Genomic DNA, 14,468 nt, shown 5'->3' with positions numbered 1-14,468 from the left:
CAGCTTTGAGTAGTCCCAGGCTCCTGGAGACTTTCCAGAGGGGGGAGTCTGATGCCAGATGTCCTCTGTCCAGGAGAAGATTGTTTGTGGGTGCTGCATGCACACACAATTCAAACTATAGGGATATCTTCTTGTAGAGGTAGGCAACTCAGAGTAGAGAAAAATGAAGTACTGTGACCTTGGCTTAAGGCACAAATGTGGTTAGTGAATCTGTTCAACATATATTTTCAGGGTTGTGTGTTAATACAAACATGGCTAGTGCTTTCTCTGTAATATATGCTCCTGGCCTTTAAGGAGTTTCCAGTCTGTAGAAGAGAGATTAGTCACAATCAAGACAAGTTACATTGAGGTGTCCCAGACTAGCCTGGGGCACTAGGAAAAAGTGAGGTATCTGAAACAGGGAACAGGATATCTCCTTGGTTAACCTCATCCAGGAATGGATTTATGGTTAGCAAAGACTAGAGGGTCAGACCAGTGAGGAAGTAGAGAAGAGAAAGATGTGGGGTAAAACTATTATTGACCAAAGTCCAAATCAAGTACAAGATCTTCAGTGAGGCTCATACCTTAGCATCTAACATACTAGGAGGAACACATATTGGGCAGAAGCTTGTGAATTAGTCAGGGAAGGTTCAGTTAAGAGTATGCTGAGACATAAGTATGCAAAGAACCCTCTAGGTTTAGGACTCAGTGCAGTCCTGTGCAATAGCAACTCTAGCATTAGAGTTCAAGAATAGCAACCCATTCATTTGTTTGGTCACTCATTCATTGATCTCTTCTAATATGCCATGTGCTAGACCAGGCTCTGGAGATTTGCATGTGAACAGAACCCAGTTTGTATACTCATTGGCCCTGCTGATTCATGGGGGATAGGAGCAGGTGCGGGGAGAGGGGAAACAAACACTGATGGTCACTCTATAGCGCAATAGTTAGAATGAAAACACATACTGAGACTCAGGGCACAGAGCTTAGATTAGAATTGGGGGGAAATGTTCACAGGTGGCTTCCTAAAGGAAATGTAGTCTGAATGGAGGCTTAACCAATATATATGATTTAAAAAATGAGATACAAAACAGGGAACCCAGAATTGCGGATTCCGTCAGGAGGAGCTGGGCTACTGAGCAAGTGGGTGGTAACTCAAGGAGGAGCAGGAAGCCACCCCTGAACTTCCTATGTCATTCCAGCAGAGGCAGCCTTGGCTGGACAGAGCTCCTAGGTGTTCACTGAAGGGCAGACACTAACTGACCTTGCCTTCACAAAGGTGTTCACAACACACTGAAATGCAGTCAGTGTAGCTGCTGTTTACTCCTCTCTGAGCTTCCAGAAGATCATGTATGTAAGCATTTGAGAAAGGGAGGATAGACTAGAAACGGACTACCAGAAAGCAAAGCTTCCAGAGTTCACTGAAGTCGCATCCTCCTTTTTTTGCCTTCAATTTTAAAAAGTAACTGTATTACTTCTGGTCCAAAAATTAGTTATAAACCATGAAGTTAAGATTCCTCTCTTTTTTTTTTTTTTCTGTGTAACCCCTCATCTCTAAACCTGTTCCTAAAACATTGAGATGTACTATTTTTGGTGTTTCTAAGTCTGGTAATGACACCAACAGCGTGGGCTGACACAGCTGTATCTGCTGCAGCTTGAGAAGGCTGAGTTGGGACCCTCTGCCTCACTGCCCTGGCTCTGATTCCAGGTAAAACCATTCCTCTTTCCTAACAAAATCCTGACATCATAATAACACCAAAGTCTGTGCTCCCATTCATTGCAGGGAAGTATAACTCTGAAGCCTAATTATCTTTCCACTTACATGACAACAATGTTAAGTCTTCTATTTGAGCCAGAGACAAGGCACTTCTCTGAGACAGGCAAATGGAGCTGTTTCTAGAAGGTTCCATCTTCTCTAAAGGTGTTGTCTAGAGGAGAAAGAATTGCTGCTCTTGCCCCATGTGTATATTACACCAAGACATGAGGCTGAAGGAAGAAGTGGATTTTTCAGAGAATTAAAGTTTACTGTCAAAATCAAAAGAAATATTGATATTCAGGCAAAGAAGTGACTGTCAAGCTTAAGACAAGGTTTTGAAATAGACAATTAGCCGAAGTTACTAATGTAACCTAGTGTTTACATTAAGGCTAGACATGGCATGAAAGTGAATGCATGCAACTTAGTATGATGGCTCACACCTGTAATCTCCACATTCAAGAGGTACGAACAAACCTGGGCTGTATAGCAAGATCCTGTCTCAAAAAAAAGAAAAACAAGGCAAACATATGCATGACTGTCAAAAAAGATGGGAAATTCCCTCATAGTTTCAGTGATGGATTTTTTTTCCCCACTCTCATGGCAAGAAGTTTTCTTAGAACAACTGTTGGAAAATGTACCTTTGGCCCGACACTCACATTTGTCATTACATATTTGTTGTCAAATGCACAAAGAATGCTTTCTATTTGCATTTCCCAGTAGTGGTGTAAATATCTAGCACATTCGTTGGGATAAAGCTATTGGGAATGGGACACATGGAGAGAGTTAGTTCATGATGAAGTGTCTTGAGATTCTTTCTTTCAGAACTTGTCACTCCCCAGAACAAAGTCAGACATTAATACAGTTCTGCCGGCCCCATTGGGTGCCAATAGCCACCAGTGGGGTGGTCCGGCAAGCAATTAAAGAATGCATTGTCTGGAGTAAATTTAAAAAACAATCATAAAACTGGCTAAAAGTTGGCCTGCCTTATGTTGTTACCATGAGCCAGTGTTTCTAAACAGTTTCAGTGTGCGCATCCCCCTCCCTTCAGGGGGAATTGGCTCCCTCTGTGTAACCCCTCCTCTTCCTGGTAAGTCATTGTCTGGCACCCCAAATGAGACAGATGTAGATAGAATAAGGCACTGTCTTCAATATATAAGAGTTTGTAAAACATCCCCAAATCATTGAAAGATAAGGAGATGTGGATGGGCTCTATGTAACATTGCCCTCAGCCGCCAGGGCTGGACAGAGCTCCTAAGTGTCTCATCACTGAAGGACAGACATTGACAGACACAAAGTTGTTTTCCACACGCTGCAGGCAGCTACTATTCATTCCTCTCTGAACTTCCTCGAAGTAGCTGTGGAGTGATGCTAGAACTCTTTCTTAGAGGGTACTCACCAGGCACCCAGCAATGGTTAGAGACAGTGGTGGGAAGTAGAACCAGCTCTGGCCTCCCTGAGCTTGTGTGTAGCTTGGGGTGAGAGAGAATCACACCAGTGGTTCCAGTACTACAACTGCGATAAGTCAAGAGAGAACAGAGGGACATGCTGGTTTTAATTAGAAAGAGTCAAGAAGGCCTTTTTGAAGGCTTTTCTTCAAGACTTGGTTGTACCACATACTGAGAAACAAAGAGAAAGATAATGGGAAGTGATGCAGCTAGTCAGATGAGGTCTTGAATCTTTAGCATAAGAGCCACCTTGGGGGTCAAATCCCATGACCTCTGAGCACTACAGTGATTCTGTCTAGTATTTGTTCTGTGGATACCTGCAGGTACTTTCTTTACACCAGTAGTTCCCAGCCCTGAGTGTCCATTGCAATCACCTTTTTTCTTAAAATAAAACAAAACTCAGGCCCAGGCCCCACTCTGTACCAATTAAATCAGGATCCTGGGAAGGTAAGGGACAGGGAAGAGCCAGGCATGAGTAGAGAGAGAACATCGTACATGATTCTAATATGTAGCCACAATCGAGAACGGTTGCCTCAAATGAATACTTCAGTGTATATCCCTAGTTCTATAAAGTGATTCAAAATTTCACATTGCAAAACTTCAGTATGAAAAGTGGACTATACCAGTCAGATGAGTGTGAGTGATGGTCTGAGCTCCTTGAACTTTGTGTCCTTTCCATTTCGAGGCCATTGATGGGAACAGATAGAATTTCTTGGACTCTGGAGTCAGGTTTGAGTGTCAAAGGGCCCAGGGCCATGAGAGTTTGATGTAGATGTGAATGTAACAGCTCAGAAAAGAAGCAAATTCCTGGCTTCCTGTCTTTATTTTCCAATCTCCTTCAGTCCTCCTCTCCTTTCTCTTCCACAGCTGCTTAATATAACCTCAGAAATTATGAGGCCTTGTATGGAACTTATAAAGCACATTCAAATCTTAGATAATGAGATGTTTTTGTGCTTTAGATGCATGAGAAGCATTGTGAGCACCTTAACATGTAAGCAGAATGAATGTATTTTTGCAACTAATGTTGAAAATAGCCCTAGGCATCTGGTGTGTATGAATGTGTATACATAGTACATGCATAATAAACATATTCTACCTTATGAATATTTATACACAAGATACATATATATTGAATATAGACATACATATGTAAATAGTAGCCTTTGTAAACTATATGCAAATTGGTCTTCCAAACATATGTATCATGGTGCATCAGGAATATAATAAACCTACCACCAAATTTAACATATTTTGAGGTGGCATTTTGCTACAGAATTGTTTATGGCAGGATCTACTTACTATTCTGACATTTTCCCCCTTCACTTGAATGTTTATAAAGTGCCAACTAAAAGTAAGTAAGTCATAGGATGGACATTTGAATGAGGAAATAGACAGGACCCCTTTCTCTAAGAGACCTAGACTTCACACAGTGACTTAAAGTTTTTCTTTAAAAGAATCTAATATCGTTGTTGCCCATTTAAATGTAGCTTACAGCTTTCTTAAAACCTCCTTTTGTTTCTACATTCCACTGATCCCTCCACTGGCTGGGGTTTAAAATGGGTCTCCTTTGAGCTATGTGCACCTGTGCTCCCAAGTAACTGCAGAGTAGTTCTGGAGCACTGAGAAAAACCATGGTTGGTTTTCGTCATTTTGACAGCCACTGGACATGCACAGCATTCACTTTTTTTTCTGTCACACATTGCCAATCCTGTAATGTCATTTTTATTTTACTCTGATTTGATCAGGGAAAAGGGTACAATAAAAAGGCACCAAGTCCCAGAGGAGAAACGAAGGCAGAATGATATCTTTCAATTCAACTCTTACTGCCTGTGACATTCCACACCCAAATTCCATCCTCCCTGCAATAAGTAGCAGAGACCTTTATTAAAAATAAGCGATCCATTCTCATGAGTACAAAAACATAGATGCCTTCCTAAAATGACATTCCATGGGTGGCTGGGGAGCTCTGAGTGCCACTCATTGGGGCAGAAGGGAAACAATCCATACGCATTGTCATCCGTATGCCACTGACTATGCTCATTGTCTCCCCCCTCTCCCCCAGCCCATACATCACAACAGGTAGTTTTCAGCTGTTCCCTTGGTGTCAGACACACATTTTATCTAAAGAGACAGCAGACAGAACTACCTGCTGCTTCCTGTGCGGCTCTCCCTGTGTTTCTCTCCTTTTTCCAACTTCACTGGGGCTTTTAAAAATCAGCTGGCAGGGAGCCAGGAGCTCATCATTTTAATGCAGTGCAAAATGGAATATGCATAATTATATGCAAGCCATATGTGAGGGAGACAGCTCAGCTGTGAATTTCAGGAGGCCAGGAAAGAGAGAGCAGTTAGGACTAAGAAGAGATGAGAGCATAGCCAGAGTGCAAGTGTCACTCTAATGAATGGTCTAATGAGTGTGCTGCAGACACGCCCCTTCTACCTACCTCTGCCTGCTTGCCAACTCCAAACCAGAAATGGATAGAGACTAGAAAGAGAAGACTGTATGCCAGTGATATTGCTAATGGGTTCTGTTAATGTCTCCATTTAAACTTCAGCTTTCTTAATTAACAGTGTAGATCAAAATAACCAGTAACTTTAATGCAGCTTCTTAATTAAATCCAGTTTTTTACTGCATTTGATTGAAGAATCATTGTTCTTACTAGATCATCGCTCCTTTCAGATCTTTATTTAAAAATTGAGAGGAATCAGTTTATCTCTAATAGTATTACAATGCAAAATATAATGATGCAAACTGCTTTTCTTATGGCCTTGCTATTAGAATTTCTTAAAAGTGCATTATCTAGAGATTGCTTAAGCATGCCAAAAAAGTTTAAACACGTATGTATGTCATATAATCTTAAATGTGCAATGAACGTGTGTTGTGCACTGGAAGACTAAAGTGGCGGTAATTTCCAACAAAATTAGTTGATTTGGATTTGCTTTATGTTATTATAACTATTACCCCACAAGTGAAATTGCACATTCAAACTAAACAATGTAAAGAAAAACAAATGCCAAATTTTGATGTCTAAAAGGCATACTGCGTATTTAAACAAACTTCTTAATGATGTTGTTATTTCTGGATTCCCATTTGTTTAATGATCTGAGCTGTTATGCTTTTAGCTTTTTTTTTTCTTCTTCCATTATTTGTAAGTCCCTAAATAGGCCATTATATTTCCCTTCAGGCTAGAGATGAAGATGGACATGCTGAAAATTTTCCCCAGCAGCACTATGCTAAGGAAACTCCAAGGCTTGCCTTCAAGAATAACTGCGAACTACTTGTAAGAATAACATACTTACAACAAGTCTAGAATGTTACTTTAGCACAGTGAAAACAGTATTTGAAAGGGTTTGTTCGTGATTACATAATTTATGAAATATTATAGTTTTTCCTGTGTAGAGTTCTAAATGCTAATTTTGATATCACTGAATAGTAATTATAAGGTCTCACATTGTTTGCAAATCTTTTCTGATGCTAGATCTTGAATGGCCCTGTATTTATCAGCTTGTTTTGTATAGTAGTTTATAAGAAGTCCCTTGGAGAATGGCTAGTAAAGTTAAAAATATAAAGACACTTGATATATGTAGCTTCGCGGGGGGAACAAACGACAAAACCTCACCCCACCCCTCCTCCTACATCCTAATTGTGCACTATTGTAGGAGACAACTGTTGAGATATTTTGTCCTGCTAGAAAAGATAGCAGACTTGACGCGCAGTACTCCCTTCAGAGTTCAAGTATTGCTCCAGTCTCTTGCCAAGCTTGGTCGTCTCTCCTCTGCAGAAGGAGTCAAAGCAGTGACAGAATGGGGGGCTGTTTACAAGTCGTGAGAAAGAGGGCATCAGCTGCGACACAAACTCGGTTCCAACGCAGGGTTAATTTGCTGTTCATTTTAGCATTTACAGCGAGACAAGATGAAAAGCGAGTAGGAATGCCTATTATATTTCTATTAAATGAATCTGTTGGGACCTAATGTTCTTGATTAGCTTTTGAAAATGAGTGCTCTGCAATGCATTTTCTGTTTACCTAAAGTAAACAGAGAATGAATTGTCATTTATTTAGAGATTCAAGCGCTGCTTTTGAAAAATGAAGCTTTGGGAAGCATCTAGCTATGTTGCCCCTAAATGTTCTTTTCCTTTTCAATTGCATTTAAAGCAAAACATTTGCTTCAACTAAATGAAAACAGGGGAAGAGAATGAGGATGCTCAGTTGTTACATTTTGAGGTAGTTTAATTTCTGTTTAATTTTTTTTGGCTAGAAACAGTAACTCTGCCAGGCCCCTGCACTAGGAAGTCCTATGTGTAATGGCCTTTGGATTCAGTTCTCACACCAACTGTTCATTAGAAACAAAGGGTCCAAAGAGCAGTAGAAGAGAGAAAAATATAGGTCTTACCCCTTCTAGCCACAGTAGCTAGATGTTGACAGCAAGAGCCTTCTGTTCCTGGCCACAGTCTCCATAGATATAATAGGGCTACTTACTTGTAAAAGCAGTTCCTAGACCCACCAACCCTCCAGCAGATTTGCAGCTTATAATACATGCCATCTTTTAAGTAAAAAGTGAACTCACCTGGTATTTTATTTTAGGGGCTCTTCAACTCCCCATTAGCGTTGCCTGTTCTGGGGAAACCCTTTCCATTTCAGTTTTAATGTTTCTCTTCATAATTTTGGTTAGGTCAGAGAGCCATTTATGCTATGTTTTGAGAATCAGAATGCTTTGGGGGAGTAGCTTTCATTTTTAAAGAGAAATTGTTGAAACGAATGTGTCATATTTAATTTTTTCTGTTGGTTTTTTCTGTTTATTATATTCTATTTGTTTATTTCTATTTTTTGAGTCCTGGTTGTGGTCAGTTTATACTGGAGGAAGTAAAAATATATATGAATATCATTTCCACCTATCTTTAGAGAAAATAGATGTTTTATCATTTCTGTGTTTATACAGAACATTGTGTTGGCAGTAGTTTAGACAGATTTGGTACAATCTTCACCCGTCTGGTCACTGTTAAAGTGCTCTATTTTGTTCAGCATACTTTCCTGTGATAAAAGAAAAAAGAAGAATAAAGACAAAACACAAGTATGCTTATTTCTTCAAGGAGAAAATTAAGTTTTTTTCAGCTACAAGAAAAGTGATGGCATTTGGCTCTCATGAAGTCTTGAGAAGTTATATGCTTCTGTGTGGGGAAAAAAAGATATTTTTTATTCTGAAGAGAGAAATAGGAAGTCCTTGGAGTTTACTTAGTACAGCTTAGAGCAGATTTTGAGAGAATCTGTCAGAGAAGATTGCAAGCTCCACTCCAAAGTGCCTTTTTAGCTCAAGGGTAGTTCTGCCATCTTCTAGCATGGCTTACTGCAGGCAGAACAGCTGCCAATTGGGAAAGGAGGAGAAAGCATTGAGGCCATAGAGTTCTTCTGGGATCCCAGCTGATCTGGAGCACATAGCTATGTCTCCAGACATGGCCTCAGGCACTGACAGAGAGTGCCTTGGCCAGGTAGACAAGACATTATCTCAACATTATTGACTCTTGGGATGTGTCTGTCCACCTCCCCCTCTGCTTCTTGGAAGAGGCAGAAATATTAAGTAACCTAAAGAAAAGCAAAGTAAAATCAATGCCTGGAATGCACAAGTATGTGCACAATCAGAAGTACCCACCAAGAAAGCATTGACTGATAGGAAATTCTGCTGTGCAACTGTAGATTTCTTGTAAGCTATCCCAAACTGTGATATTTGCCTTTACACTTAATCTACAACACAGATGACAAGATATTTAGTTTGATGGCCAAGAATCTAGTTAGAAATTGTACTAACTCCATTGTTAATCCTTTTATCATTATTACCTCTTTCTTTTGGGATTGGAAGTCTTCTTATTTCACTCAATAAATTGTTCATAGTAGGTAGGATTGGATTAGGAGCTAGAGAGAAATGAGGTCCTTCAGCCCATTTTGGGTTCACATCTTTTCATCAGCCAGTTCATTCTCAATTCTTGAAAGTTTGCTAGGGGTAATTCCTTATAGAGATCGGGCATAAAATGTGTCCTTGGAAGGAAAAGACCTAAAGCTAAAAGAAGAGGGATGTTGAGAGGTTTGAGAAAAGAAAAAAAGACAACTGAGCCTATTTCCCACATTTTCTTAGACCCAATCCAGAAAACACCTGTGTTGGTGAGGAAGGTCAGACTAGAAGCACAGAATAGCAGCGTCTAGTGTAATATTGTTTGGCCCAAGAGATACCAGGTTTAGGAAATCCTGAGAGAGAAATAAAAGAGAAAAATAAAAGGGGAAATCAGTTTGTTCTCAGTTTCAGATTCCCAAGTCATTGCCCCAAATCTGAATGCCTATTGCTTTTCCTGGGGCTGATAGGGTGAGGGTTTTGCAGAGAGAGTGGGAGGGAGCCCACAGCTGGGAGACTAAATAAAAATAGCACAGGAAAGAATTCTTTCTGGTCACTTACAATGCCAGTATAGGGAGAAGATGAAAACTATTTTCATTTCTGGCCTTGTAAACAGAGATGATGGGGAGGAGAAAGCTTTGGCTGTTCTGTGGGCTATTTTCCATCTCACTTCTTTTTGGAGGCAGGAAGGTGGAATTAGAAAAACTTGCCATACTCTTCAGCAGTTGGAAGGCTTTGTATTAATGAGGTATTCCATTAATAACACATTACCTGGCATCTTCTATGCATAAGGCGTTGTATTAGACAATACAGATGGGGACATGAGCTAGTAAAAGATATACTCACTTTCCAGAGGAACTTATAATTTAGTAGAAAGAGCAAGTATATGCAGAACAGTAGTAATCCTTATGTACTCTCAGGTGAAAAGGTCAAAAGTTTGCCCAACTTAGACTTTATAACCGAGGACCATAAGAAGGCTTCAAAATTTTCATGATACATCTGATCTGATAGCATGTTGGATTTCTAATTGACCTATTGGACCTCTCCTCTATGAGCTTCAGATCTTCATCTCTAAAAAATGTATAAGGAAAGCCAGTAACTTCAGAAGATATTGTAAGGATTGAAAATGATGACATATTTAAAGCATTTAGCACATAGTAAGTCAAATTAACAGTACAGATTAACCGTGGTTATTCTTATGATTGTGAATGTTATTACTCAGTGAGTGGTGTCCCAAAAGAGTATGAGCAAAGTTCTGGTATAAAAAGCAGATGAGATTATTTTTTAATGCAGCCATTAAAGATCGAAAGGAGGATACCTTTGACCTAGGCTTTATAGAAGTTAACCTTTGATAGCTTCAGCTGGCATGTAACAGAAGGGATATTCCAAGCAGAGGAAATATAATGGGCAAAGGCACAGAGGTGGGGAAATTGCAAGCCAGGTGCTTCACACCCTGGTTAGCATCTTAGTTGGTCAAGTGTACAGTACCTAAAGGGTCGACAGGCAGACAAGTCCATTTGTAGAGGTCCCAATACTTGCTCCATCCTGTTGAGTCTGCATCTGAATAGTTCAATTTGGTTTCAAGTTTGTGAAAAGTTTTTAATATAGACAAAATTAGAGTAGTAAGAATTGTAAAATGCACCCCCATGTATCTTTCACTCAGCTTCAAAAATTACCAACTCAAGATTCATCTTGCTTCCCTTTTTCTCTCTATCTCCTTTTTCTTTTGACAGTGTATTATGAACATATATTTTTCTTTAGAAGGGAAGGATTTAGAAAAAAATTAGCTTTCTCTTCTCTAGTGGGAGATCCCATTGATACCAGCTAAATAGGGACTTGAGGCTGGAGAGCAATGCATACATGAAACAGGTAACCCTTGGTTGTACACTGATTTGTAAGTTTCAGACTGTCAGACTACATTCAGAAAGTCCTAAAGGTGAAGAGCACAGTGCCTGAGTTGGCTCAATCTTCTTTCCTGTCAGGCCTCTGGTTCTAAATGTATTTATGTTTAACATAAGGCCAAATCTCTTTGTAGGCAAGCTCAACCCACCAGTACATAACAGTCCATCTCAGCAATGAAAGGGAAATTCTGGATTGCCGTTATGAATTTGACATTGCTAGAACTTTCCTACTAGAGTGTGACATATAATGAGAACCCTAAAAGGGTGATAAAGACTGACACATTTCATTTGACACTTAATAGGCTTTTCAAAATAGGTGTAATATGCTCCCTTTAATACTGTGCTTCCAACCAATGGCAGTAAATTCAACTTGAATGTAGATGGTTACTTTGATATTATAGATGAACAGTACAGGCATGGAAAGTCCAAATTCATGGTGACACACATGAACTCTCATCACATCAAATAAAACATCATAGGACATATGCATGTGTAGTGTACTGTGTACCATGAGATAGTAATTGTAATAGCCCCAAAGGTGTAGAATGATCCAGAAAACCCCCAGGACTACTTGCTGTCTAGAGAAAGGGGCTTTTCTCACCATTATCCCTCATCTTCCCTCCAGATTTATTTAGTCTGTGGCTATTCTCATGTTCCTTTAGTGATCTGAACTGTTTTTGTTAGACAAATAGAACTTTCTGGGAATAAAAGTATCAATCTTGGACTATGCCACTTCTAGTTGTTCCAATAGGAGTGGCATAATTAGGCTCTCCAGCAATCATTTTTATGTTAATACAAAGCAAACCGTGGGAATACCACTTGAGCTGTCCTATTTTGTCTGCCATAGCTTCTCTTTGTTCTCCAGCTGTCTCTACCCGCCCCCTCTCCTCTTTCTTCCCATTTCTGTCATAGTCTTGTGGTTTAGGTCCTTTCCTCTTCCTTGTGCAAAGTGGATTACAGTGGACCATCTCTTTTCTTTTCCCACCATGTGAACCCTATTTTAATTCTTTAGTTTCTTCATTTGTATGAAAAGTCACCTGGGAAATGTCTGATACAGGGGCGTTTGAGGGTAAGAAGTTTTATTTGATTGGAGGCCCTTGGTTCCTAGCAGGCTTCTTTGCCCAAGATATGGAAGGATCTTTGCCTTTCTAGCTTCAGGTGCACAAAAGTCTGAGGCATAATGATTTCTGATGCAGTATATCCAGTAGTTCTTAAAGCTTCAGAGCTCTAACATTATGTGTTCTCTTTAAACACACATTGTGGTTTAATAGATAACAGAAAAGTCTTAACCTTTGCTCTTCAGACATGTCAGGTGTTCACCCAGGCAACTTTCTTGCTTTCCCTGAGGTCTGGTGTCTCTATCAATACAAGGATAAATATAGTACCTAATCACCTCATAGAGTTCATATAATATCTGAAGCACTTGGTATGCCTGAACTGTAGTAAAAGCTCAATAAATAGTAGTTTTATTACTAATAAAATGGAACTAGAAGCAGGCATTTGTTTAAATTATATTTTGAGGCAAATATTCAGAGTGCCTCTTTATTTCTCAATTTGAGTTTCTTCCCAATTGTTTTGGGTGCAGTATTTCCAAAGTCTAAATATAGTATTTTAATTGAGGTAAAACAATTATGGGGAGCCCTTGAATACCTATCTGCTTGTCTATGCCCAGGGTATTTGAGACATGCTGGTTGGCTACAGTCCACATGTTGTTTTGTAAAGAATTGCAGTGTCTAGCTATTTTTTTAAAAGAAGACTCTAAAAGATTATTCTAATATTGTGGTAAAGAATATGGATTGTTAAAACAGATTGATTTGCTCAGTCTATAATCTGCCACGTCACCCATTGGCTATTTGGCTTTGGGCAAAATATTGAATCTCTGTGTCTGTGCCCTTGGCTATAAGGAAGAACAATAGTTTTTGCCACATTTCAGCAACTGGATGCTGGAAAGACCAGGAGAAATACTTCTGTCTACTTCATAATCCTAGTAACTCAACAAGTTGAGATCTGAGAAGCTCAGTTAGAAGCCAGCCCAGTCAGCAAAGTCCATGAGGCTCTTATCTCCAAAAATTATCCACCAAAAATCCAGAAGTGGCACTGTGGCTCAATGGCAGAGCACTACTCTTGAACACAAAGATGCTCAGGGACACCGCCCACGCCCTGAGTTCATGCCCCACAACCGACAAATTTAAATAAACAAACAAATAAATGAGTCCTGTAAAAAGCTTAGAAAAAGTATTTGCCAATTAATCAATATTACTATGATTATGATTATTGTTACTCCAAAGCTGTTTACTTTCAGGCACATCGTAGACTAGTTAATAGTGCTAGTTAGTATATTATCTGAAAGTTTTTCATGTGCACATTCCCATGCAAAATTCACAACATTTTCTTGGGAATAAGGATAGAGACAAAGTACACAATGAAGCTAACCTTAAAAAACTCCCAAGGAATATGCTCTACATAATCTCAGATCTCTTCACCCTGACCAACCATGTAATAATAGTAAAATTGTTTACCTTAGAATATGCAACTAAGGCTGGCTTCAGTGGTACACAGTTGTAATCCTAACATTTGGAAGGTGGATTTGTGAATTAGAGGCCAACCTGGGCCTACTGAGCGAATTTCAGATCAGCTGGACCTGATAGCAAGAACCTGCCAAAATAAAATTTAAAAAAGGCAAAAAGGAAGGAAGGAAATTAATGCAAAAAATAAAAAGGAAAATGTATCTATATCAGAATACACCTACATTACCAAATAAACGACCCCTGATAGTGTGTTTAAAGGAGACCACCATCCTATGTGAGCAGTCTCCAGTGAACTGGTGCCACACTTGGTCTTTATACGCTTTTGTTCTCATCAAAATTTGCTAAGTAGGTGATGTTCTTTTTGCTTTATGAAAATGCAGAGAGATATTACATTTCTTGCCTTCAGAGATGGGAGGGATGCAGTGATCAGGTCCAAAGCTGGGGTCTGATCCATATCTCCGACCACACCCAGTCCCAAGCCCAGGCCAGCTCTGCTGTTGCCTTCTCAGGTGAGGACAGGTCTTATAATTTATTTTTTTAACCAAAGAGCCAGACAAGGAGTTCAAACTATAGGATTAAAGTAATTAAGAAATTAATTTGGAGTCATTTTTATAATAAGAATTCTTGGTTAACATTTGAGGTCTCAAAGAACATCTATGAGCAAGCTATTAGCAAGGTACATCAATGTTGGAGGATTCCCAATGCATAATAAATTAGGGGAATCAGGCCAAAGTATGTATCTTTTAATTCAGATGTCACCCTTTTCATCATTCTCCTCCATCTCTCTCCAACCTACCCCTCCATTTCATTTTCTGAATTTTGTAGGTTATGCATTACGTTTTACAACTACATTCTCCCCTCTTCCTCTCTTCATTTGTCTCCCTGCTCTCCTTGACCTTACCCCTCACCTTACAAGTAACTGTTTTGTTGGACTGTGTTAGCCTTTCTAATGAATTACACAGTGTAAATTCTCCCCAGGAAA

The 14,468-nt window shown here is 39.5% G+C and overlaps 1 protein-coding gene across 3 annotated transcripts in view; it reads left to right on the top strand.

Moving 5' to 3' along the window:
• The window catches only part of LOC125357081 (sine oculis binding protein homolog), a 169,111-nt gene that overhangs the window by 90,582 nt on the left and 64,061 nt on the right, over nucleotides 1–14,468 (top strand). For 2 of the 3 annotated variants that reach the window (XM_048353738.1, XM_048353740.1), the window contains one exon: nucleotides 6,363–6,458. The exons of the other annotated variant lie outside the window; for it this stretch is intronic. In XM_048353738.1, the coding sequence (XP_048209695.1) occupies nucleotides 6,363–6,458 (96 nt within the window). The remainder of the gene's footprint in view (nucleotides 1–6,362; nucleotides 6,459–14,468) is intronic. 3 annotated transcript variants of the gene reach the window in all.

Source organism: Perognathus longimembris, chromosome 9 (genome assembly GCF_023159225.1).
Source record: "Perognathus longimembris pacificus isolate PPM17 chromosome 9, ASM2315922v1, whole genome shotgun sequence".
Taxonomy (NCBI): domain Eukaryota; kingdom Metazoa; phylum Chordata; class Mammalia; order Rodentia; family Heteromyidae; genus Perognathus; species Perognathus longimembris.
This window is presented reverse-complemented; position numbering and strand designations above follow the sequence as displayed.